This window comes from Cynocephalus volans, chromosome 10 (assembly GCF_027409185.1).
Source record: "Cynocephalus volans isolate mCynVol1 chromosome 10, mCynVol1.pri, whole genome shotgun sequence".
In the NCBI taxonomy this organism is placed as follows: domain Eukaryota; kingdom Metazoa; phylum Chordata; class Mammalia; order Dermoptera; family Cynocephalidae; genus Cynocephalus; species Cynocephalus volans.
Window position 1 is genome coordinate 5,590,127 of NC_084469.1, and position 27,045 is coordinate 5,617,171.

Below are 27,045 nucleotides of genomic sequence, written 5' to 3' on the forward strand. Positions count from 1 at the left end.
AGTTCCATATTCCTGACCAGTCTCCTCTGAGTGGTCCTGCACTGCTGTGGGGGCGATCAGCTATCCATGCTGTGCCCTAGTGTTCTCCTGGTGGCCCATCTCCCCTACTCCCCGCACTCCAAACACTTCCCATGGGATGCGCCATGCTCCGGTCCCTTGCTATGACTCACTAGCCTCTGAGTGGTTCCTTTTTCCAGTTTTTGTGGCTCCTTGCTCCTATGTGGGTCCAAGGGAACCCTGTCAGTGGTCTTGATGGCCTGGGGACCACCAAGGCCCTCTTCTCCCCTGCAGTCTCCATGCAACTCCATCTGAAGGGCACAGCAGCGAATTTTGCCAGCTCTTGCTCCATGTGCTCACCAGGGCCAGCCTTGAAATGGCCGGGGCTCAAAATGGTGGGAGCGATCCTTTCTTTCTCCCATCGTGGCTTCTCCTGCCTTCGTGAACTCCGTAGGTCTCTGCTCCTCTTCCCCTCAGTTCTAGTGGCTCCAGCTTGATTGTCATTGCTTTTTAATAGTTGTAAATTGGTTGATTTGTGGGAGAGAGTGACGCTGGGGACTGTCTTTTCCGCCATCTTGGCCAGAGCCAGATTCTGGATATATTCTGCCTCAGGCCTCACCACCCCAACCAGCCTTTAGGCACCTCAGTACTGGCCAGAAAGCCTGATGCATCCCTTTTAATGGCTGCATGATGGTCCATTGCATGGATGTACCTTAATTTAACCTCTCCCCTGGGGATAGACTTTTCAGTTTTTTCTAGTCTTTTGCTATAAGGAATAATACTACAGGAGATACTTTTATGCCCCTTGTGAATATTTCTATGAGAAAAATTCTCAAGAGTGGAGTCGTTGGGCCAAAGGACAGGGGCGTTTACAATTTTGACAGCTATGGCCAAAGCGAGCTCCATGGAGATCCTAGCGCTTTACACTCCCTGTAGGTGGGCATGCCTGTCACCCGCTTTCCCACTTGCCATATGTCCCAGGGCAAGGGCTGGACTGCAGTGCTCTCATCTTCAAATGAGTAGGCACCAGCTCCGTCAAGGGCTGTGGTGAGGATTAACAGATATGATGTGCGTGAAGTGCCAAGCACAGCGCCTGGCCCGGGCCATGGTGCCAGCGGAGGCCGGGTATTACCCGCCGAGCTCCTCTCACCCCAGTCCACACCTTCAGCTTGCCGAATGCGTGGCACGGTGGGGAGGGCCGACATTCAAGGGTCAAGAGGCTGATCAATGGGGCTGGGTTCATTCCCAACAGGCCAGGAGCTTTTTCCCTCCTTCAGAAATTCACCAGCCCTTTCTTCCTCCACCTTCCTAGAGCCTCCCTTTCTGTTCTCCCCTGCTCCCCAATGTCTGCCTGCTCCCAGCATTCCTGGCTGCACAGAGACTTGATCCCATCAGCACATTGTCTCTTAGTGAGACCAGCTCCCACACACCCTCCCCACACAACACCATATAAAGCTGAGGGAGGTGGCAGAGGGGAGGAAGTCAGCGTGTAGAGACATCTGATTTTCATATGCTTCTGGAAAGAGGTTTTGTAGTCAAGTTTTTGCTGCTTCTACTTGGGCCTAATTCAGTTCTCAGCATAACAAGGGTGGTCCCAATCTGTGGTTCTAGGAGTAAATGGCTCTGGTGGGCTTGGGGGCAAAGCGCCCACTGCAAGCTGCAAATGATGAATCTTGCCTCCTTGGTTGGCTGTTGCTTTGGTTATGGCCTCGATCCGCCCATGGGTCAGTTGGCTGGTGGCCGTAGCCCAGGCCTGGCCTGCTGCAAAAGTGAGGAGACACCCTCTCTTCCTTTCCTCCCCATCACCCTTTCCGGGGCCTCGTGCCATCTGCCTCATCTCCTCCACAAAACCGCCTTTGATGCCGTGATTCATTGCCAGCCACGCCACTGCCGCCCCCGTCAGGACCTTGTGCCCAGTGGCGCTAGACTTAGCTGTAAAGCCTCAGCACAGTGCTTGTCACACAGCAGGCACTTCATGCACATGAACTTCTCCCTTCCTTCCCTTCCTCAAACATGCCTCGAACTTCCTGACTGCTCCTTGTATTTTTGTGCCTTTGGTATGTTGCTGCTATACTAGGAACCGTTTTCTAGCCAACAGGACTGTCTTCTGGTCTTTGCTGTATGTATATGGAGCAGTTTCGAACTTGCACACAGAAGTGACAACAGAAAACTTCCTTAAGCTCAAATGTGTGGCTTCCATTCCTCCATGCTGTGGGGCCCTGTGGACATCACATTATTGTTTAAGATCTAATTGCAACTCTAGATATGAGATCCAGACCTGATAGTCATCTAGTACACCCGACATGGTTGTGTCAGTTGTAAAATATCGAAGTTCTTTCATTCTTGTTGGTAGCTGGCTTGAGCCCCCTGAGTACCTCTCACCACCACGCCTGGCCTCTCCCCTGCCCCCTTGAACTCCCGTGCTCTGTCAGTGGCACAGCAAAGACTCCAGGACATGGCTCTGTGGCACCAGCCAGCATCCGCTCTATGTGGCTGGTTAATGTACTGAGCCAGTTGTTAAATCGTCCTGGTATCACTCTGATTGCATTAGTTAGCTACTGCTGTATAACAAATCGCTCCAAAATTTAGCAGCTTAAAACAACAAACATATTATCTCAGAGTTTCTGTGGATCAGAAAGCAAAGTGTGATTTGGCTGGGTTCTCTGGTTCATAGGTTGCAATCAAAGTGCTCGCCAGGGTTACATTTGCTCAATGATCGAGGGATGAGGGGAGGGGGATCCACTTCCAGGAGTTCTCACAGGTCATCAAGGAGGCCCCCTTGGCTCCTTGCCTTGTGACCCTCCTCACAGGGCAGCTCACAGCCGGGCACTGGCTCCTTTCAGAACATGCCAGCAAGACGGCAGCAGAGTATAAGCAAGGTGGAGACCTGAGTCTTTTGTAACCTAATTTTAGAAGTGACATCCTATCATTTTTGCTATATTCTACTGGTTAGAAGCAAGTCTAACCAGTAGAATAACTGGGTCCAGCCCACACTTGGGGATGGGACTACACAAGGGCATGAATACCAGGAGGCCAGTTTAGAGTCTGCCTACCACCCTGATTATAATCCCGTTCCTCAGGCACTGAGCTTTACAGTACCTTATTGGATCTTCCCCCTATCAATGTAGTGAAGTCTGTACATTTATCCATTTCTAAATGAGGACACAGATGCTCAGAGAGGTGGAGCAACTTTCCCATGGTCACACAGCTATGAAAGGAAGAACTCAAATCCAGATCTTCTCAATTCAAATCCCAGAGTCTGCCACTGACTCTCTCTGAATCCGACCCACCCCCATTCCACCCGGAGGAATGAATCCTTTCCTCCTCAGCTCACCCAGACACCCACAGCCCTATGTGCACACACCCCAGGCTGTTTCTTGGGAGAGTTCTTGGTGTTGGGGCTTTATTTCCTCCTCTCCCGGCATCCTGTGTACATTACTGAAGCCGCTGGGGGCAGGGATGGTCTGTTTCATCTATGTCTTCCTCCCAGGGCTCAGTGCAAAGCAGAGTCTCAGGAAATGTGTGTTGGACCAAGTTGTAGAATGAGGGTGAGAGAAAGCCAGATCCCCCGGGTGTATCTGCCTCTGAGGCTCCTCTGTGATTCTGGAAGGAAAGGCTATTTCAGAGCAAGCCGGGGAGTTGTTGTGGGGGCACGGTAAAGAGGGGCGAGGGAGGAAGTGCGGCCCTGAAATAACAGAGGGAGGCTGCGCCTGCTGTGGGAGGCCAGGAGGAGATGGCGAGGTCTCTGTTGCGGAAGCTGTTGGACACTGTGACTCCAGGTGCCGTTGGTGGAGGTATTGAGTCCACCTGCCAGGAGAAAGCTGGTACCTGACCCCCCAGACACTGCCCAGTGATTCTTCTGTTTCTTCTTGTCACTGCCAATTCTGATCATGTCATTCTCTGGCTCCTTGCTGCCTACAGGAGCAAGTCAAATCCTCAGTGTGGCACTCAAGGTCCTGCACAGCCGAGCACAGACAACCGCACAGGCTCATCTCCAAACCTTCCCTCCACCTGCCGCTCTCTTCCTGGACCGCTCTGGTCTGCGTATCCTGTGTTCCCCGCACATGCCACCAGCTGTCCACATCTTTGTGACACAATTCCCTTGTATAAAATGCTCCCCACCCTGAGCTGGCTGGTTGCTCAGTTGGTTAGAGTGTGGTGTTATAACACCAAGGTCAAGGATTCAAATCCCTATTCCGGTTAGTTGCCAAAAAAGAAAGAATATTTTAAAGCTAGCCGGTTTGCTCACTTGGTTAGAGTGCAGTGTAATAACACCATGGTCAAGGGTTTGGATCCCCATAATGGCCAGCTGCAAAAAAAAAAGCTCCCACCCCAACTCTTTCTATCACTGCGCAAAATTCTATCCATCTACTGGCTCAGCCCAGATGTGGCCTCCCCCATTCAGTGGAATTCACGGTTTCCTCTTCCACCCCCTGGCACTTTGCTGATAGCTTTAACATAGAACTCATCGTACCACCCTGCTCATCTACCCTCTCCCCAGCTAGCTGTGAACTCCCTGGGAGCTCTGTGGCCCCAGCACTGACCCTAGTGCCTGCAGCAGGCCAGGCACTCAAGAAATGAATAACAGCACGAGAATGTTGATCCGGTCTCTGGGGTTAGGGTACCACAGAAGGGAATGGGTGTAGCAGACACCTTGTCCTCTGCTCTGTTGTGGCCCTGAGTGAGAACAGGGGCCTGACACCACTTGCTTTTGGGAGTGTTTTGGAAATTGCATCGCTTTTGTCAGAGGTTGTTAGCCTGGGAGACCAGGCATGGACTTTAGGAGGTCTGGAAAGTCCTCACATTGCATGTGGAATACTGAGGTGTGAGTGGAGCATATTCACATTCATGTGTTTTTCAGGGATAGTACCCACAGCCTTCATGGGGTTTTAAATGGGTCTCAATCTCTGTTTTCAGGAGTGATGGCTTTTATGTGGCTAAAAGGTCAGATTCCTCTGGGTCTGATATTCAATCCAGCAAGTAGGGGATTAGCGTGGATTAGGCTGAGCTACAAATAGCAATAAACCCGAAATAACTGAGGCTTAAATGAAACAGAAGTTCAGGAAGAGCCCTCTGGTCTGCAGACCCCATTATCACCACGGATATTCCCATTGTCTAAGCCCACCTCGTCCATACAGGATGGGAGGAGGCAGTGTCCTTGTACCAGGCTTGGCTCCTCCTTGCCTGGGGCAGGGGCGAGGAGTGGGATTTGGCTCTCCACTATTCAGGAGTCCCTCAGCCACTGAATCCTATCTGGGAGAATCTCTTCTCCCCCAGGATCCAAACACTTTCCTCCCCACCTCTGCTGGGCGGGGATTTTGGGGTGGGACGGGGAGAATTCTTCGCAGTCACACTCCTGGGGTTGAGGGAAGGAAGGAGATGTTGAAAACAGCCAGAGTTTTTCTCGTGGTTAATTCCTTATATAAACTGTTAACACAGGCTTTGGAGCAGAGTCTGCAGAGCATCTCTGATGAAAAGTCATGTGCGACTGGCAGCATCTGTTTGCAGAGGCACTCAAAACGTACAGGGCAGCTTATGCACTCTATCTGGCTGCAGGGACCACCAGAAGTCAGTATAATTTTCTCTATTCATTTGCTTAGGAAACTATTTCATGGACAGTATAAAAGCAGCTTTAGCATAGCCAGCGTCAAAACTGACAGAGATTCTGAATTAGTGGAACCAGTTAATGAGGCTTTTATTATAAAGGGCTCCAAAGTGTAGACTGTTTTTTTGGCTGGCCCCAGAATGGCCTCAGATGGCCCTAACATTCTGGTCCTCCTCCTTTACCAGAACTTTCCTTTCTTTTTCGAGGCAGACTTGAGTCCAGAGATGTGTCAGAGGGCTGTGCTGGGCCTTTGTGCCAGGCTGTGGGTGGGGGTGCTGGGAGGTCCTGGAAATGGCTGCAGAAAGATAAGGACCAGCCAGGTGAGGACATGAGGGGAAAGGGGGATGTAGTCACCAGATCTGACCGATTTTGTCTTCTTGCCTCTCTTGATAAATGATCTTTTAAAGTGCTCTTTGCTGGAGGTTTTTAATCCGTCTTAGGGCCATTCCTTCTTCTTTTTCCCTTCCTTCTTTTTTTCCTACAACCCTTCTCCTTCAGTCTCGTCATTTTTTTTGCCCCTTCTTTCTCTGCCCTTTTACTACTTTGCTTCAGTGCTAAGGAGGAATCCCCCTGCCTCCCCTCCTGGACTGAAAGCTCCTTAGGGTTCCCTGCTGGAGCTCAATTCATGATTATTGAACGAATAATCAAATGGGCAAAGAATTGAATGAATGAATGAATGAACGAATGGATGAGACTTTTCCCCAACTCACCATCTTACATTTTGTATACCATAATCACCCATTTTGGGGGAAATTTGTGGCCACATTCTTCAGTTTCCTGAGTTCTGACCAAACCAACACTCTCCCACTGGTATCTGGTATTGAAACAAAACAGGACTTGTAAAAATCTCTTCTGAATCAACATCTCTTGATTGGGCAGCAGGGTTTTCTAAGTCTGGACCTTAGTATTTCCAAATTTTTAACGATTAGAAGCAGAGATAAAACAGAACTTCTCAAACTGCCAGAAATGTGGTTTGGGGGCAGTCTTCCGGAAGGATCTGTTGGTCATGCAGATGGACGTCATAGTCCCTGGGCGAGCCCCAGATGTTGGTGAAATAATCCAAAAGCTCAGGCAGGGTTATTAAGGATTCTGTTTATTAAAAAGAGGAAAATATTACCAAAGCCATACACTCAAACAAGGACAAGTTGGCAGTGGAAGGGAGCAAATATTTTCAATTAGAGATATATTTCCACACTCCCACCTGCATCCCCCTTCCTGCCGCTGCTCAGTTCCTGCCCCCCCCCCCCCACTGGTGGCCTGTGTTTGTTTCCGGAGGATGTCTGCTGATCTCTGGCTGCACCCTGCTTGGGTCACACGCCACCTCTGCTCCCCAGCCCAGATGGTGGGGGACCCAACCCTAGATCCTGGCGTGAGGTTTCTAAGATCCCTGCATTCCTGGCTGCTGCTTGTGTGTCTCTGTCCTTGATAGTGGCTCCCTTGACAAGTCCGTGTCTCCATATGTGCTGACCCTGAGTTCCTTTGTCCCTCCCATTTCGCCTTCCTTGTGACAGAGGGTGAGGCCTGCCCTACATCCTCGCAGGTGGAGAAATCCTGAAAACCAGCTCTCCTCCACCTTTGGGCTCTAGCTTAGGAATGGGTGTGTTTGGCTTTCTGTGGCCCTTTGGGGGCTGCCCTCCTGAGAAAGGCCTTAATCTGAACAACCCCATAGGGTAGCATAACTCGTCCCACTGAGCTCACGTCCCTCATCCAAGGTAGTAAGTTGGGCAGAGCCATCTACCTGGCTGCAGCAAACCCAAGCCTCCCTTCCTGTATGGCCATTCTCCTGGTGCAGGGCTTCTCTTCCTCCATGGTCTCGTCAGCCTCCTCACCTTCCTTTACCTTCCCACTGGACCCAGAGCAGTGCCTGTCCTGTGGGTAACAGATGGAATCTCCTGGCGACATGGGAGAGGATAGTGCCAGCATTTCAGGCACAGGCCTTGGGGCTGCGGATTCCTGTTTAGTTTCAGGGGATCTGCGCCAGCATCAATGCCAAAGCAGTTTCCTTTCCATTGCATGGAATGACATTCTGTGGTCTCAAATGTTTCAGGGGCTGAGGTGTCCACCATTACCCAGAAGTGTGATGTGCTGGGAAGAGGGCATGCTTTGGTGCCAGACCAACTGGGGTTCAATCCTGGGTTAAGTAGGAGGCAACGATTCCAAGATTGAAGATAAAGAAGTGATAGGAATAGAGCTGAGACATTCTGTTAAGCAGTGGACACTCCCCTAGCTTCTTCATAGCGGAGGGAGAGTTGGGGAATGGGGCACCCAGGAGTTTCCCAGGACGCCCTCTATACTATGCATGCCCCTACCATGCTCTGCTGCCGCCTTAGGAAATTTTCCTCCAGCACCTTCAGCTGAGTGAGAAACTTATATCCCCACCTACTCTGGGCTACTTGTGACAAACACCCAATTCAAACTAGCTTGAACAGAAAAGGGGGTGCACTGGGGGATACCAAAGTAGCCCAAAGAACCAAAGGAGGAGCTGAACAGCTGGGAAGACGGGGACCAGAGTGGATCCTGCATCTTCAGGGCTTGGAACACCACCAGTACTTCCTGTTTCTCTCCATGAGGTGGCTTCATTCTCTGGCTTTCCCCAGGAGACAGGAACCATGGCTCCTAGCTTTCATCTTCTCAGCATCATTACCAGAGAGCAAAAGGCCTCTTGATAACAGTTGAAAAGTCCCAGGGAAGGTCTCTGATTGGTTCAGCTCCCATCTCATGCCCCACCCTGGACCAATCACTGTGTGGCCAGAGAAGCAGGATCATGGAGAAAGATGGCAGCTCCCATCCAGTCCACTCCATGCAGAAATGGGCTGAGCACATTTGCCCCAAATGGAATGCTGTTTTCAGAAGGAGGAAGAGGTATGGGGCAGACCACATGCTAAGTCTCCCAGTGGGGAAACTCTTCTGCAAAGCTCAGTGGCTGGCTGCCTGCCTTTCAGAGCTGGAGGAAAGCAAGCCCAAGTCATGGTTCTTGGGTAGACACGATGGCATACAGGGAAATATCAGAGCATCTCAGATTGCCATTTAGGAAATTTTTTTCATCTGTGATTCCAGCTTTTCCTCCCAAGGGTGTTGTGGCAGGTGTTTCTGTCTTTCCACTTCACAGACAAGAAACTGAGGCCCAAATGACTTGCCTAAGGTTATCCAGCAAGTCGAGAACAGAACTTGGGTCTCCTGATTCTGAGGTCCTGTAGGAAGTTTCTGCAGGGACCGAGGTAGGACTTAACCTGGCTTCAGGCCCTGAATCTAGGCCTCCATCCAGGAGGGGAGAGGTGGGACATGGTCAGCAGCATGCAAAGGCAGCCTGTCCATCTGCAGACATTTGCAGAGTGCTCCCTGTGGGTCAGGCTCAGGAGCAGGTGCCCTCAGGAGCAAGTGCCCACAGTCTAATGCATCATGACCCCCTATGTGGTGGGCACTTGGCCTGTGTGGGAGAGGAGGGAGCTGAGCAAGGGGGAACGCTCAGAGGAAGCGGCCTTTGAACTGGATGTGGAAGGGTGAGCTAGACAAGGAGGGCAGGGGTGGAGGAACGTTATGGGTCAAGGGCACAGCAGCTGTGAAGGCGCAGAGGCAAGGGGAACATGGGATCCCCATGTCCCCACCCTAGGAGCAGCCAGGCCTCTGCATTAGTAGTTTAACTTGCTGATAACACGAGGCTGTCCTCTCAAGGTCAACCCCTGTCCTTCTGTCTCCCAGCAGCTTCAACACCATTATCCCATATTGATGGGTTGAGTTCCTGCCCTCAGTAGCTGCATAATAATAACCCTGTCAAGCTCCAGGTACAGGTGTCAAAGACCTCTGGCCATGACATGCTCCCAATGACAGGCTCTGCTTCTGTTTCAGAATCTCGGCGAAGGACTATCTTCGAATACCACCGCGTGGAGCTGGACCCCAGCAAGGTCACCAGCAAGTCAGCTGTGGAGTTTACCCCATTGCCAAGTGAGTAGGAGCTGTTCCCACTGATGGGGGCATTCCGCCACCCTGGAAAGAGCTCTGGAGTCAAACAGACTGGGTTCAGGCCGCAGGCACCCCTGTGGGGCACAGCTACCTAACTTTTCTGGGCCTCCATCTCTCATTTGTAACATGGGCTTAGTGCCGTCTCCCTCCCAGAGCTATGGTAAGGGTTAGGAACACAGAGGTAGAGCTGAACACGTAAGTGGCAGCTCTGACACTGACTGGTCCACCCCAGACCTGGGCGTGGTTTGTGCTTGATATCTGACAGCTATTGCTATTAATATGTCATTGAAACCCAGGGAAGATGCACCTCTGAGAATGCTTAGACTGGGCCACCTGGAAAAGGTAATTCAGGAACTGAATTGGTCCTTAGTTTGTCATTGTATTTTCCTTAGAGGAGGCGACACTGGAGGCCACAGGGAGCAGGCAATAAAAGGATTTAGCGAGCAGTCCTTCGAGAACCATGGGTCTCTGGCCCCTGCCTCTACACCTCACTCACCTACAGTGGAAGGCACACCATAGCTGAGGTCCCCCCGCTGCTGAGGACCCCACGGGATCGGGGTTGGATGCTTTTTGGGATGTGGTCAGAACAGCAAGGAAGAGAGAGGAAGGGAGGACAGCACTTCTATTCTTGCTTTTATTTTTTATTTTTGGCAGCCGAAGAGTACAGGGATCAAACCCTGGACCTTGGTGCTTTTAGCATCATGCTCTAACAAACTGAGCTAACCAGCCAGCTCCCCCATTCTTGTGTTTTTAAGGGGGTTTTCATTTCCTCTCCCATGTCATGATATCTCCCAGAATCCTTCTGAAGCCACAGCCTTCTCCCTGCCTTTTGTGGCATTTCTTACCTCTCTCCCACACCCCCTTTCCTCTTCCCTGGAGGTTCTGGGAGCAGGGGGGTGGAGAAGAAGAGGAGGAAGAGGAAGGATCTTTTCAAATGCTAGGCCATGTCTTGGCCAAGGCTCAGCAGGTTATCTTCCCCTGGAAAAGAGGAAGGACCCAGACACCAGGGGGTCACAGGGTTAGGGCACCTTGTAGGTGACAGCCCCACCCCCAACCCAATTGCCCTCCCTCAAGCAGGAGGCCCAGAGTCTGAGAAACAGGGGTTCTCAAGCAAGCCTCAGGTCCTAGGACTTGAATAAAACTCCGTTTAGGAGCAAGGACATCCAAAGGCAGGGCTGAATGCCTAGACAGAAGCAGCGAAACATCCTGGGAACGCGTTTCTGGGACACTGTACATTTAAGCCACTTCCTACCCCTCCAGTGAATTTTCTGAGCATTTAATAGCATGCAGGACATCTGAAATGCAGATGAGAAGTAAAGATCAGGAGGTGTTATGAAAACTCCATGAGGCTCCCAGGGTTTTTTCTCACGGTCAGTTTGGCTGGAGCCTTTTAAGAGGCCTTCAGAGTCACTGGGAATGGCAAGACCAGGGCTCCCCATGGGTGCCCATGTGGGTGCACCTGCTGAGAGAGGAGCAGTGCTGTCAAGACTTTAATTTGAGCCTCTGTGGGGCAGTTAGCTTTGTCCTAAGAAAACTCTCTGCATGCCCTGGCTTCTCCCTTACCTTTTGGCATGGAGGACTTATCCAAGATACTTCCAAAGGTGTGGGGGTGGCTTATCTCCAAGCCACCACACTCTGTGACTAGTCTCTCCTTGTCCCTCTTCTTGGAGAGATCCATGAAAAGGTGGCCTGGCAGAGGGGTGGGACCTGGGGCGGGAGGAGCCCACAGCGGGACCTCAAGGCTAACAACTTAGGCTCTAGGCTCAAGCAGACTTTGGTTCAATCCCAGACCTCCCACTCTTAGCTCCATGACTCTCTCCAGGCCTCAGTTCCCTCCTCTGTAAAATGGAGGTAGCAAGAGCATCTATACGTCAATTCAATATACCATGTGCCCAGCACTGTTTAGACCTCCTGAATACACCAGGAGACACGACAGTCACAGCACACTCATCCTCCTGCTCAGGGCAGCCCTGCTTGTGTCCTGCCATGGTGTTCCATCTGCAATGCCATGCTAGACGAAAGGATGTGGTGCCACCACTGCCCGCCCCTTCCACAGAAGGACTGAAGGTGCCACACTGTGCCCATGAGAGCCTCTTTCCTACTCACCGAGGGCTGGTTCCCAGCTTATCCTCTTGCTGGGGCTCCATGCAGTGCAAATCGGTTCACTAGTTAATGGATCATGGTATTGTCCCATGAAAACTCACATAAGAAGAAATACGTGTAATGTTTATCAAACGAGTGGTCATTTTTCTGTAGTTGGTTGTCACTTCTTGCTGCTATCAACATGTCCTGTTCAGCCGTTTGTAGGATGAGTTCTTATATTGCGCATTTATTCTGGGTGAGCACCGGTCTTTCTTTGCAATAAAATGCATGGACTTTGTGACAGCTACTTGACACTCAGAGGTCATCTGGTTCACGTAAGAGGGTAGCATTCGATTGCAAATGAACAGCTCTTAAAATCCAGCTCTCCATCCTTCCTGCTCCTCTGGGGCTCTCTGCTGCTCTGCCTGGCCAGAGCCGGAGGGTTCCACAGACTCTCCAGCAACTGCTTCTACTATTTTCTCTGCTCCCTGACTGTCCTGCCAGGCTGGGCCCAGCTGTCGCTCCCTCCTATTCCTGCCACTTCCCACCTCTGCACTCTGCAGCCTGGCAGCGGCTCTGGCTGCTGCTGGGACCACGCCTGGGCCGTGCCCCTCTTATCCTTTGCATGAGGGCCCTCCTGCCTGGACTCGTCCCACAGGAGAGCTGCTGGTTCGCTCCCTCCCCTCTCTCAGTCTCTGCCCAGATGTTCTCTCCTCAGAGAGGCCTTCCTCAACCTCCCTGAGTAGGACCCATCCCCCACACTCATTCTGCCTCCCGGTCCTGTTCTATTTTTTTTCCAGCCCTTCTCTCCCCAAGAAACCCTAGTGTAGATGTATTTGTCTGTTTGTCGGCTGTCTCCTCCACTAGACTGCAGGCTCCCTGCGGGCAGCGCTTCTCTCCTTTCCCCATCACCTCTGTGTCTCCAGAACCCAGGACAGTGCCTGGCCCCTGGTAGACACTTAATAAATATTTGTTGAATGAACGAATGAATGAATGAACGAACGAATACTTCACAGGTTATTGAGGGGAATGAATTAGTCAATGGTCAATAACAAGAAGTAGCATTTACTGGGCGCTCCCCATGCGGCTGGCCGGCACTGATAGAAACCCTCTCCAGGTATGATCTGATGTTATCCTCACGGCCAGGCTACCAGCAGACCGCCTCATGTCCCTGTTTTACAAATGAAGTAACTAGGTACCAAGAGGTTAAATGACTTACCAGTAGAGACTTCAGCCTGGAACAGCAGAGACGAGAGCACACTCGCGTGGGGAGCTCCCGTCCCCGCAGAGAGCCAGGAGGAAGGACTGCACATGCCTGGCCGGCCCTCCCGGGCTTAGCACTCGGTCAACCCCAGGAGCAGGCAGGGCAGGCGAGCGGGACTCTGAGGGCGGCCCCTCCCCCGGGACCGAACGTCAGGAGGGGGCCCTGGATGGGGGGCAAACCGGAGCATCTTTTTTTATTAATGTATTTTGTTGTATATAACTAAGGTATACAACACGATGTTATGGGTACATACAGAGAGTGATAAGGTTACTGTAATGAAGCAAATTAACACACCCATCATCTCACAATTACCCATTTTGTTTTGTTTTGGTGGCAAAAGCAGCTAAAATCTACTCATTGAGCATGAATCCCAAATACGGTGCAATTTTATTATGTATAGTCCTCATGTTGTACATTAGATCTCTAGACCTGTTCTTTCTACAGATCTGCTGCTTTGTATTCTCTGACCTTTAAAAAAATCCCTTTTAACCCCATGATTGTAGGAAGTATAACTTCCTGACTAGGTGAGATCCCTTTGTACACACTTACAGCACCCTGTCATTTTCCTTCATAGACCTCACGACAATTATAATTCTGTAGTTATTTTTGTTTGGTTATTTGTTTAGAGTCTGTCTCCCCATATCACCGTAAGTCCCAAGAAGGCAGGGTCCAGGTCTGCTGAATCCCCAGCACCAACTCAGGGCCTGACCCCCTGGTGATGGAAGGGAGGGAAGGAGGAAGGAAGGAAGGAAGTTAGGAATCAGGGCTGGACTCAAGTGAGGGTGGCACTGATGACCTCAAGGGTCCCCATTAATTCAGACGCTCCATTGTCTGTAAGGACCCAGCATTCAGGAATGGCACTCTTTGGAGCCTGTGGAGAGTCCCTGGTGCTGAGTGGCCTCTGCCTTCTGTCTTGCAGCCTGCCTGCAGCATCGGAGCTGCGACGCTTGCATGTCCTCGGACCTGACCTTCAACTGCAGCTGGTGCCATGTCCTCCAGAGGTTTGTGCACAGGGTCACCCACTGATTCCCATAGGCAGACCGTGGAGGAGGGGTAGGGGGACAGCCCTGCTCCCAGCCTCAGGCTTCATTGCCCACAGTCTGCCAACATGAGGATCTCTCTGGCCAGTGCTACTCTGATCTGTAGGATAAGAATGTCACAGAAGTGAGTTTCTCCCTGAGGCTTGTGATTGATCAAGGTGACTGTGTGGCAGGATGGCCTGTGGTGACGTTAGGTTTCTGGAAAGTCGTTCAGGGATTCCAACTGCTGCACTCCCTCCTCACTGCCAGGAAGGGTTGGTTCATCCCAGAACAGGGCTCCTCAAAGAGTGGCCCACAGTTGTGGGCATCCCAGACCTAGGCTTCTGTTAAACATGCAGATTCCTGGGCCCCCTCCCCAGACCCTTTGCAGCAGGATCCCTGGGAGAGAGCCCAGGAACCTGCATTTTAACAGAGGCCTCATCTGCAAACCAGTGTGAGAACTGCCAGCTTAGAGGCAGGGTATGATCCAAAGACTGACTGCCGTTGCATGAGAGCCCTGTGACCCCAAAACACCGCCTCAAGATCTTTCTTGGGCTGCAACAGGGTTTCCTGAAAACCAGAGGTGTGGAGGTTGCAGGCATCCGTGGAAAGTTGGAGGATGCTATGAAGCTGTTTGCTTGGTTTTGGAAACTCAGAAAATTCTGGGTGAGATTCAGTTTCAGGGATAAAGTTCTTAAATCCAACTCATCTTCCACTCCTTGTTCTGAAATCATTTCCTCACAGATTAGACTCAGAACTCAAGCTCTGTTCTCTGTCCAAGATAAATAAATGGCAGGAGGAAAAAAGAAAAGGATTTCTTAGGGACTAGGGGTCTCATGGGAATGGGAAGCCCTAAACTCCACAAGCCTTTAAGGCAATCTTGAAAACTGCAAAATTACAGTCTCTGAGTTCCCATGCAGCTGTTGTGTATCTGTCAGCGTTTCCTTTGCTTCTTTCCAATATCCCAGTGCAGAAATAGAGAAGCTCTTGTCCTGCAGGCAGCCTGCCTAGCACACAGGATTCGACTCTGGGCTGGGAGGAGAGGGGGTGGGTGCTCACCAGGCCTCCCAGGTGTTCTTCCCACCAGCTGTGCTTTTATTCACTCTCTTGGGGCCTCAGTTTATTTACCCTGTAGAATGGGTTGAGGTTATGTGATTTGAGGAGAGGTGGGTGAGAAACACATCATTATTTAAACTCCTCAAAGTCACAGAGCCTCAGAGAGAATATGTACGGAAGACCCCAGGTTGGTTCTTCGTGGAGTGGAGCTTTGCATGGTAGTCTGCAGACTGTGAGGTTCTCAGAATCATCTGGATGGCTTGTTAAAAATGAGGATTTCTAGGGCCGGCCCCTGGCTCACTTGGGAGAGTGTGGTGCTGACACCACCAAGTCAAGGGTTAAGATCCCCTTACCGGTCATCTTTTTTTTAAAAAAATGGGGATTTCTGGGCCCCACCCAACCCATTTAATATGATCCTCTGGGACCAGGATCCCAGGAATCTGATTTTTGAAGTGGCCTGTCTTCTGCACTTTCAAATTTGAGATCCATTGTCTCAGCAATGGGACAATCATCGAGAGGACCTCAGAGGAGCCCTGGGATCTTGGGGCTGGCTGCCACTGCATGACTCAACATCCAAAAGAGCTGAGCCATGGGAACTGCAAAATGGGTCAGATGAAAGCAAACCCCCATTTAATACTTTTAAGGCCCAAACTCAGAGCGCATGACAGTTTAATGAGGGTTGGGCCCATGGTAACATTACGAGGTTGGTCAGGCTGGGGGAAGGGCAGAGCCTCTGGTTGTAGACTCTGCCCTTGCTGTGGTTCTGTCAGCTACGGCACAGAGAACTCCATCAGAGAGTGCAAGGCTAATGTGGGCTGGAAACCTTCCTGTCCCCAGACGCCCCATGGTCCTGGGCTTACTCCAGCATCCGCCCCTCCCTGCTGGCTCTCTGGAGCCTCAACTGCAACTGAGAGCTGACCTCAGGTCCCTAAAAAGCCAGAGGGCAGGGCTGGTGCAGTGGGGCCGGCCACCTAGTCTCTCCCACCAACAGCTGCTTTCAATCACCACGTGGCTCTCTGCTCCCCTCCCGTCATCCGCTCTGCCCTCTGCAGCCTCCCTGGGCCTCCCCTCCCTGCTCTGGGGCCGGATCTGATTTAGACAATTTCACTTACCATGTCAGATGCCTTCCCTTCGTGCTACATAACCCCCCACCCCTTCTCCACCTCCTGCCACTCCATGGCCCACTCTGGAGTCTAAGGGTGACCTTAACTCCAGGATTAGCTCAGGAAATGAAAGTCATAATTTTTGCCTTATAGTGTCATTGTGAGGGTCCTGTGAGATGGTGCAGCATGTGGCTGGGGCAGCACCTGGCATTCAGGAGATGCTCAATATATGGCAACTTCTCATGCCCTTTGAATCTGGGTTGGTTTGTTCAAGGCTCAGAAGGTGATGCTCTTAGACCTATACTAAAGGCTCAATCCTCGAAAGAATCAGTTAGCTTGATGTAAAAGAAACTTTAGTTCTCAGCCTCCAGTAGCGTCCCTACTCCTCCATCCCCCACAATAGTGGGCACAGAGGACCTGAGAGAAGGAGGGTGTAGAAGGCCCAGTTCAGCCACCCCTGATGCAGGAGGAGCAGCTCGGAGCCCAGGGAGGCATCTTCAGAAGGGAAGACTGACAGTCCTTGGAAAGCCTTAGCTCGTGGCCTCACCAGGTCTCGGGCAGATGCGTGGGTGATTGCTGGTGCAGAGTTGACTTGCTGAGATTTCTTTCTCAGCACTGGTGGCTCATGATGTTATTCCTTCCAGGCAATGTCCCTGAGCTTGAGTAGGCCTTGGTACATTCCCCTGGCACTGAAGATGAAGAACGGGAATTTGAGCATGCTGTGGTGGAGAACATTCTCTGTTTCATCCTCATGCCCCCACCCCTTCCCTAGGGGGTGCCTTCCAGCCCAGCTGAGCTGCACAATGTCCTCTCTGGAGACCTCGTCAGCCAATTTTTAATCTCTCCCAGCCTCTGGCAGGGTCCTCATTTCTGCCCTTTAATGATCACACGGGGAGGTGTTGACTAGGCCTGCAGATGCCCACCTCTGGCCCAGCCTCTCCTTCCCAAGTTTGGGCCCCTCAACAACGATGCGGGAGCTCTGTGAATGAGCAAGCCTTCTCCATACGAGAACGTGTGTGTAAATTCCCTGGATTCTCAGCGGTGTCATGGCAGCACAGAGGCGAGGCGATCATCAAGGTCATGAGAGGTCATGCAGTCCAGCTAGCCCCTACACACACACATCCTGGCAAATGTGGCCTTGGTCCTGGGAAGCTGCTTCAGAAGGAGGGTGGGGATGCTTCAAACACCTCCCTTTCCTTCTGGGGAAGGAGTAGAGGGAGCAGCAGGGTCTGACTCCTGGTCCCATGGCTGCCTGAGGCCAAAGACACCCACCCACCCAGTGGCCTTAGGGAGCTTGAGCACCCCAGCCCTGGGAAGTTATCCCCTCTTCTCACTGTCATCGGAGAGCCATTACTGAATCGGGGGAAATGAAGGAGGGAGAGCTTCTCTGTCAATCCCATCACATCTCTGACCTTTTGGTCCCCCTGCAGATGTTCCAGTGGCTTTGACCGCTACCGCCAGGAGTGGCTGGCCTATGGCTGTGCCCAGGAGGTAAGAGGCACAAGTGATCTTCTGTAGCTCCTGTGCCAGGTAGTGGGGAACAGGAGGGCTGGCAGCAGACCCCTCCTCTGATAGCTCTTCTCAAGGCATCTTTTTTTTTTTTTTTTTTTTTTTTTTTCGTGACCGGCACTCAGCCAGTGAGTGTACCAGCCATTCCTATATAGGATCCGAACCTGCGGCCGCTGGGAGCGTCACCGCGCTCCCAGCGCAGCACCCTCCCGAGTGCGCCACAGGCTCGGCCTTTCTCAAGGCATCTTTAACCCTTGGTGAAATCCTCCCCTCCATTTGAAATTTGTTTTCCAGACTTATCTGAGCCAGTTAAATCAGCTTTGAAAGGTTTTAGAGGGCTCTGTGTGTCCCTGAGACAAGCACTTCTGGTGACTTGGTCTTGAGTGGGCAGCTCTCCAGGAACTCTTTCGGTCTGTGCAGAGGATGCGTTGGGCATGGCCTCAGCCACAGCTGGGTCCTCTGGGAGACCATGCACCTGGTGACGTTAGTGAAGTACCTGCCGAGGCTCCAGCCCTCTGGCTTTTGAGGGCGGCAGTCATTCTGAGAATGAGGAGGGTTGTTCCAGGTGCCGCCCATTTAGAATCCCATATAGGTTCCTTCTCACTGTTAGAATTTTCCAAACACACTACACTTCGATTCTGGGTGGGAAGCATCCTATCCTGACACCTTAGACTGACACAGACAGATCCATTCATTGTGTGTCCTTTTTTCCTCCCTTCCCTCTGTACCTCTCGCAAGGTCAGCATAGTGCACGTGCCATGCGCCTCACTGTGTGCAGCCCTACACTTGCTCTTATTTAACATCACCCTAAAAGCTGGGGGCCAGTGCCCCTTTCGTCAGAGGGGAAACTGAGGCTCAGAGTTTAGTGATTTGGCCTGCATCTCACAGCAAGAAGGTGCTGGGCCCAGCATTTAAACGTCAACCCCCCAGACTCCATTGCCATGTGCTTACCACGGTCTGTTTTATTAGTCTGGTTCTGGGTGAGCTGTCTCTTTCTAACCTTAAAAAAAACCCCAGTCTTCTCCAGCAGCCCACTTCTGACCTTGGCTGTTGGTGAATGTTTAGATTTGCTCTATTTATTTAAGATTGGCATCTCAGCTCCTTCCTTGAGGAAGGATTTGAAGCAGCTGACAGATAAATTGCCCTGTAAGATAAGATGCTTTCAGGATAAAATGGAAGGTTTAAATGCATTCAGGGCCCAGCTCTGTCCAGAGCAGCAGCGCCGGGGGTCTCTGTTGCAGGCTGAGGGCAGGACATGTGAGGACTTCCAGGACGAGGACCACTACTCTGCCTCCCCCGATAGCTCCTTCAGCCCCTTTGACCGAGACCTGTCCGCCACCTCCTCCTCCTTCTCCATTGACAGCCTCACCACGGAAGGTAAGGCCTGAGTCAGGGTGGGGAGGAGGGAGGGAGAGAAAGGCTGTGCGGAAAGAGCTCCAGCTCTGGGACACTCACTAACCCCGACAGAGGTTATCTCCTGGGATAGGAATTGCCCCGTCATTTTGCAAATGAGGGACCTGAAGCTCAAGGAGCTTAAGTCATTTGCTGGTGAGAAGCAGAGCCAGGTTTAGTACAAGTGGACCCCACTTCTGGGCTGTAACCAAGGTGCTGGCTTTCAGCAGGCTGTGGGACGCAGTTCACCACAGAGAGGGGAGAAGTTAATGTCCCAGACCAGTGCCAGGTATTTTATATAACTTATCTCAGTTTATCTTAATAGTCATCTTCACAGAACCTGAGAGGTCACACACACGCAGTCCACACGTGCAGACATGAAAGGATTGCCTGATTTTTCTACAGCTTAACTTCACTTCTGACTCTCAGGAATTCCACCTCAGCTGTTCTGGTGCTTGGCTCCCTGCTCCTGTGGCCTTGGCCTTGGGCAGGCAGAGGGTCCAGGTGGGGCCGGGAGTCCTCCATCTTGGGTTGGTGCCTATTCAGGCCTGGCTGTCACAGGGGCTTCTCTGTGACCTTGAGGCCCGGGGGTCGTGGTTGAAGCCGCCAGAGGTTTATCCACTTCTGCTATCTCTGAGGAATTCCTCTCTCTTGTCCTTTTTCAATACACTACATCTAGGTTTAAAAACCCATTCCCCTTAGGCTAAGACAAGGACTTGTGGGTTCTTTACAGCCCCTCCTGGGCTTTATCTGCTTGAAAGGAATAATGGAAAGAAGAAAAAAGCTCATATTTTAAAACATTATTCAGCCGCAATCCTACCTTATAGATGAGGAAGTTGGCTTATAAGGAGCAAAGTAGTTTGCTTCGGGTTACATGAGGGGTACGTGGTGGAATGTTCTTTTCATGGTGCCCCACCTTTCTAACCATCACCTAGAGAACTAGAGCAGACACCCATGGATCTGGAGGGCGGTTGTGGAGGAAAACAAACAAATGATAGGAAGAGCTAACATTTTGGGGGGATTGACCATGTGCCAGGTAGGGTGGTAATGTCACGCCCAAATTAATGTTCTGTCCTCCTGACAATCCTGGGTGTTGATACTGTTATATTCCCATTTTATAGAGTTGATGCTAAGGCTCAGGGAGGTAGATGACTTGCCCAGGGTCACACAGCCAGGAAGAGATGGAGTCAGGTCTCATCCAGCTCCAAAAGTAATGATCTTTCCCCTCAACCCCAGTCTTTCTTGGGGCTGAAAGAAATGGAAAAGGGGCCGGACAAAACAGCGAAGGGTGCTCACACGAGGCAGGTTCGGCCGGCTCCCATTACTCTGAAATTGTCCGGGACCCTAATCCCAGACTTGCAGGGGTTTTTCAGGGGTGGGACTTTTTTTGGTGGGGGTTGGGGCTTTTGAGGGAGGAGTAGAGGAGGGGAGGAAGGGCGTCACCTACAGAAGGAACAGTTTGCACAGCAGCTCAGAGCTATCGCAGCCCAGGGGGTCTGGAGAGCCTTGAGCAGCTTATCTCGGCCACTGCCACGGCGATGAGTTGTGGTGGGTGACAGGAGGAAAGAAGATTGGGGACAGATTGGGGACAGATTCACTGGAACACCTGTGAACAAAGGGGAGCCAGTAAAGGCCTTTAAAATGACGTGGCTGATGGAGATGCTGCAGAGAAGAGGGACAAAATGCGTGTTGCAGGCGGTGAATTGTGGAGTGGTTAGATTTGTTTAAAGTTCCGGTGCTCAGAGCAATCATCTTCAGCCATCTAGAGCATTCCCTGGACATGGAACTCTGGCTTTTCTTTCCATATATGAATCTGCACAGGAAAGGCCCACAGAAGGGCCACCCACTGGAACTCAATTAGAAAGCTGCAGGATATACGCCTTGAGGTGCAGAGAGAGAATGTGTTGAAATCTCTCCTCTGTGCTGTAGTCCTGGGGAGTCTCCGATCCAATTTGATCTTGTGACACACACAGCCCCTCTTCACACCCTTCCACAGCTTTCTGTTCCCCCTGAAACAACGTGCAAGGTCTTCAGCTTGGCTCTCCAGGCAGCTGTCCCCCAGCCCCTCAGCCTCACGCCTCTTCACCCCCTACTCACATACTCTCCACCCTGTAGCTACACTGAACTGCGGTGTGACTTTGAGCAAGTCACCTCCCCTCTCTGTGCTTCAGTGTCCTTGCTTCTAAAATGAAAGTTTGAACTGAACTTCCCTAAAGTCCCATCCAGACCCAGAATGCAAAGGCCATAATGAGTTCACTAATCTTGTTCCTTCTGTCCTCTCTCTTTGAAGATGACACCAAGTTGAATCCCTATGCAGGAGAAGACGGTAAGTGCAGAACTGCCTGCCCCTCTTCATCAGACCCCCTGCCTCTTGTACCCACCCCAGAAGAGGGTGCAGCAGTCGCCTGGCCTCTCTTTGTGGGGGAAGAGGGAGCAACGTCGTCAGCCGGAGCGTCCCAGACCTCCTGCGGGGTGGGAAGGGAGGCTTGTGGGCACGGGCCCCCTAGATTGAAGGAACATGTCTACACCCAGACATTTCTCCTCTCAGCCATGAACCTCCTGTGGTTCTTCTCCTGCCTCTCTGCTCTTGGATATTCCCTGCTCTGAAAGGGGTGGGAGGAGGGGAAGGGCTGAGCCAGGGCCGGCGTGGCGGGTGGGCCCGGGGCCATCTCATCCCCGTGGGCCATACAGCCAGTGGGGGGTGGAGAGCAGCTTCTTTCACGTTGTCTCCTTCCATTCTCAGTCTGGATGGGCAGAGAGTACACAAAAGTTGTCCACTGCAGCTTTTGCAGGTGCCAGAATGTGGGATCCCTCCCCCGCCTCACAGGTGTTGGAGGGTGGCCCCACTTCCCCTAACCTTTGCCCAGAGCCCGCTCAGGTCCCTGCTGTAACCACTGCAAGAGTGGAGACGGAAGTGCCTTCCAACTCCAGGGGCTGGAGATTGTTATCTGGGGTTCTAGTGGGAGAGGAGAGGTTATTAAGGCCGCACAGTTTGATCGCGCTGCCCACGGGAGATGGGCGGCGGGTGTGAGTGAGTGTGTGTGTGTGTGTGTGAGAGTGTGGGGGTGGGGGTCTGGGCCATATTCCCCAATCTCTGCACCATGTGCTCCGCCGCAGAAGCCCTGACCAGCAGATCATCAGCGTCGCTGCTGGCTGATTGCCAGCAGGTCAGGAGAGGCTGGCTTAGGGCACGTCACCTCAACTCTCCTGCTGCTGGCACATAGGGGCACTAGCCATGCACTGGAGTGCCCCAGGGTAGTTTCTCTCTTGGGTGTCTTCTGCTTACAGCGTGCCCAGCAGAGACAGGGGGATGGGGAGGACCTTTCACCAAGGTCTGAATGCGTGCAGCGTCCTAGTAAAACCCCACCCTCTGTTGCCTCCCATCCCACACTAGCTATGTAGTGTTGCCCAGCCACTAGCTGTGTAAAAAGGATTTGATATTTCTGTTGCTGGCACACTCATCTGTGTTCTCTCCCTCATTATCTCCACGTTCCTTTAGGGTCAGGTGTAGAAGCAAGTAGCCACCCCATGTAATGTCAGGGAACTAGGCTTCTGAGCTGGCACTGAATTGGCGTGTCCTTGGGCAAATCATGTAACCTCTCTGTATTTCCATTACCTGAGCCATACAAGAAAGGGTGGATATGGACGAACTTCCAGCTCTACAGTCCATGGAGAATACTTCATCTTCTCCTTGGATGTATTTCAAACACTTGGGATGTTCTCAGAGAGTGCCTGCTGGTTTATTAGCTTCCAGAGGACCTAGGTCATTCCATAGACCTTTACTGAGCTCCTATGATGGATCTGCCTTCTTTTCTAATAGCTAGGACACAAAGATGAATAAGACACCATCCCTGCCCTTCAGGAGGTCACAGTCTGGTAGTGGACAGTGACAGGTAAAAATGTGATCATTTGCTATCATGATAGCTACTACTTGTTGAGGTCTTCCAAGATGCCAGACATGATCCTCAGTGCTGGACATGAATTGTCTAGTTTTAATCCTCACAATAACCCCATTTAGGTAATTATTACCATAATTGTTCGATACAAGTGATAACAGACACAGAGAGGTTAAATAGCTTGCCCAAGGACACACAGCTAGTAAGTGGCAGAGTGTTGAATTAAACCCAGGCAGTCAGATTCCAGATCCCAGACTCTTAACCATCACATGCCCTTTGTGAATTCCTTAAAAATGTTTATGTGGCACAGGTATCAGAGAAAACATCTCTTATAATCCTTATTAGATAGACATTTGGGCAACTTTTAAGTGATTTTGGAAAATCACCTAAATGGTGCCAGGACCGATGTTAATGCCATTCTCAGCATGATCCCACCAACTCCGGCCCCACCTTATCACACGTTTGCTAAGTAGACCCAAGGGCTGTGTCGGCTTTCTTCTTTGGGACTTTGTCAGAAGCCAGACTCCCTGGCCCCACCTCCCCTGCCCCCCTGCAGCTCCTCCCTGCTTACTGGTCTCTCCACAGGCCTGCAGAACAACCTGTCCCCCAAGACGAAGGGCCCCCCCGTGCACCTGGGCACCGTCGTGGGCATCGTGCTGGCCGTCGTGCTTGTGGCGGCCATCATCCTGGCTGGGATTTACATCAACAGCCACCCCACTTCCAATGCTGCCCTCTTCTTCATAGAGGTCAGTGTAGAATTTGGCCACAGGTCTGCCATCTGCATCAGTGTTTCCCAGGCCATTCAGTCCCTGCCTCCCCCCATGTCACTTCTCACCTGCCACATACCTGAGGAAGCTTCACCAGCTCCTTCCTGGCACATCTGCCAGTGGCTGATGCCCTTTAAATCCTTCACCCCCAGGACCCAGCACCTCAGAACTCCCTTGGTCCTCCTGTCCTTGTGGAATAGCCTGTCTGCTCTTGCTTCCCCTTTTGTAAAATCAGAAAAGTCTCCAGAGGAAAGAAAGAACAAAGTGCCACACAGTGCCCACCTGGTGGCTGTGCAGCCAGTCCCTAATCTCTCATGCCTGAATTCCAGCTTGGTACTTATTCAAAGCCATGATGGAACCAAGGTTTCTGCCTCTTTTGCTTGCTATGTGGGTTTTTAAGATTAAAACTGGCAAGCCAAATAATAAGGGTTGATCTGTCTGGGAGTTGTAATTCAGGATGCTGCAGGGTTGCATGTCTCAGAATTTGGAAGAACCAGCCGAGGTGCAGCATGGGAAGTAAGGCTCAGCCCCCTTCACGCGGGGCCGCAGAGCTCAGCAGCTCCTGCCGCAGCCATCCAGACTCAGCTTCCTACCAGCTCTATAGGGGCACAGCGGTGGTGCCTCTGTGATTGAAATCTCCTCCATGCCCATCACGAGCCCACTGACCTCCTTACCCAGAGGCCGACGTGGTTCCCACCTCTTTGTTTAGATGCCCCGTTTCTTCTGAGTCCTGGCCAGTCATTCTGAAGTCTTAGCCTACCTGGGTAGCCCTGGGAACTGCAGATCCCCAGGCCACAGGGACTCTGATGGGGCGGGTCTAAGGCAGGCCCAGGAATCTGCATTTTAATAAGCCCCCCAGTTGACTCTGATGCGGGACCTGTGCTCTCTGGAGAGTTATCTTGGCATTTCCAGAGTCCCCCCCAGATCATCCTAGCTGTTTCCTTCACTTTCCACAGTCTCAGATCTCCATTCAGTGTGTTGCTGAAGTTTTAGCTGTGAGTTCTGCATACCATACAGTAAAGGATAAAATATCCTCCTTCCAACCTGGCTCTCAGTAGGTTTCCCAGTCATCGAGGGATCACAGTGGGGAGCCTTTTGGGGAGAGGGACCCTGAAGGCCATCTGGCTCCTGGAAGGCCCCCAGCACCCCAGGGCCCTTGTAGGAGAGAGTCTTGGCACTCGCTGTTCCTTGGGGTTGGGGGAGGGGGTGGGACCCACAGGTGGGATCACGTCTGCTGACTTTGCCTCTGTGCCCCGCAGCGGAGACCTCACCACTGGCCCGCCATGAAGTTCCGCAGCCACCCCACCCACTCCACCTACACCGAGGTTGAGCCCTCAGGCCATGAGAAGGAGGGCTTCGTGGAGGCAGAGCAGTGCTGAAGTCTCCCCTTCAAAGGGTAGGAAACAAGACCCGGGGACTGCAAAAAAGACGAGTCAAAGCAAAGAGGAGAAGTGACTTTTCCTGGCCTTGTCTGAGCATGCCCTGGGCCAGGAAGATGAGGCAGTGGTTTACGGTACCAGAGCTACAGCTGGTCATCAACCCCAGATAGTGAAGAGGGGCAGACGAGCCACCACATGGACTTTTTGAAGGAACAATAACCTAGTCTCTTTCTGTTTTGATGCACGGGGTCTTCCCTTCTGGGTCTCTCAATGGTCTGCTCTGTAGAAGTCCCAGAGTCCCCTCACCCACCCCCAGGGATGGCCAGATGCTCTGCTCCTGGTCACCTAAAGCCCCTGCATATGATGCAAACTTACTAAAGTCTAGATTGGGGCTGCTGCACTCCAGGGTCCATAGGCTCAAGAGCTGGTCCTCATGGCTATGGAACTGGTGTATTCAGCCCCAGCTTCTGTGGCTTTGAAAGTCTGAAGAAGGAGCTCTCTCCATCTGTTCAACACAGGTAAAGCCACTCTCAACCCTTGCGGCATGTTGTCATCAGAGGAAAGCCAATTAAGAGGATTGAAAAGAACTTGCTGGGAAAAATGCACTTTTAGGTTTTGCTCCCTGACCTCTGCTGAGAACCAGTACTTCTGTATCAAAATGCGTGCAGTCCACACCACAGGCTTTACCCCAACCAGTGGCCTCGCCTCGACCTGGCCAGCTGTGCTGTGCACGGCCACCTCGACCACGTGGGGCTCTTTAGTCCAGTGGCAAGTTTGGTGCCCATTTTATTCACTGGCGCCTTCTGCTGTCAGTGCCAGTAAGTACCTCCAAAGGCAGGGTTTGCCTGATTAATATTTCTCCTCCTCTGAACTGGATTTTTATAGCCGTTAAAGACAAGTGGGATGGCTAGAGGGTTCCCTGAGGCATACCCAGCAGGGAACTTTCATTGGATTCTGCTGAGAAGCAAAGCCACCAGGAGGAGTGGGACAAAGGATGGCATGGGAGTGAGGGATTTTCCACACAAGACCTTGACCTGGAAAGTTAACTCCCTCTCCTCAGCTCTGCCAGAAGTATTGGGGCAAGGAGTTTAGGGTCCCAAAATTAAAGCTGGTTTTAAGAGAGTTCTGTCCCAGTGATGATTGGGGCTGCTTCTGAAGGGCACTTAAAATTAAAATCTATAGCTCACCTTCATTCAAAGTAAAAATATCAGCAGCAAATAAATGTGTTCTGTCCCAGTGATGATTGGGGCTGCTTCTGAAGGGCACTTAAAATTAAAATCTATAGCTCACCTTCATTCAAAGTAAAAATATCAGCAGCAAATAAATGTTAAATCACAGTTTCCACTTAGTCGTGCCCTTTTATGCATGTCACAAGTCATGATGCTGCGAAACAAGTTAGTTGAAATACGAGGCAGTCCAGTGGGGGGTTAGGCAGTCTGCAGATAACCAGACACATCCAAACACTTGACCGATGGCTTCCCAGTTGCTCCATGGTTCATGCTCAGTGAGGATACTGATTGACAGAGTGGGAAACATGCTGGACCTCGGCTGTGCTTTGTACACCAGACAAGGAAGACCTGTTGGAGAGGGCTGGGGGAAGGAGGTAAGAATTTGAGAAAGAAAAAGGACAATGCAGCAAAAAGAGAGGGGTGCTTTTCAAGCTTCTGAAAGACAGAAAGATCTGTAACAGAGCTCTCTGAATGAGAGAAGTGCAGCCAGGCGCCCAAAGTGATCTGGGCCCCTGACCCTCCTGGCCGTCTGGAGGGTAATTTTTGCTCTTGCTTGACCAGTAAAGCATATGACCTTTATGTGTCTAAAATAGCTAATGGGACAATTCCTGTTCTGGCTGATTGCAATGGACAGTGCCCTTTGTCCCACTCCCACACCCCAACGTACTTCTTCCCAATGGGAGCTGAGCCAGCCATCTGGATTCCTGAAAGGAAAGAATGTTGAGAGGGAAGAAAGGGGCAGTGATGTGGGGAGGCCTCTGCCACTTACCACTGCAGGTGGAGAAAG

The 27,045-nt window shown here is 51.6% G+C and overlaps 1 protein-coding gene across 1 annotated transcript in view; it reads left to right on the top strand.

Annotated features, from left to right (window-relative positions):
- PLXDC1 (plexin domain containing 1) overlaps positions 1-25,479 on the top strand; it is a 58,024-nt gene extending 32,545 nt beyond the window's left edge. The window contains exons 8-14 of the mRNA XM_063110937.1: positions 9,449-9,544; positions 13,828-13,909; positions 17,517-17,577; positions 18,837-18,972; positions 21,278-21,313; positions 23,469-23,629; positions 24,910-25,479. Of these exons, the coding sequence (XP_062967007.1) occupies positions 9,449-9,544; positions 13,828-13,909; positions 17,517-17,577; positions 18,837-18,972; positions 21,278-21,313; positions 23,469-23,629; positions 24,910-25,029 (692 nt within the window). The 3' untranslated portion in view covers positions 25,030-25,479. The remainder of the gene's footprint in view (positions 1-9,448; positions 9,545-13,827; positions 13,910-17,516; positions 17,578-18,836; positions 18,973-21,277; positions 21,314-23,468; positions 23,630-24,909) is intronic.
- Positions 25,480-27,045: the final 1,566 nt, after the last annotated feature.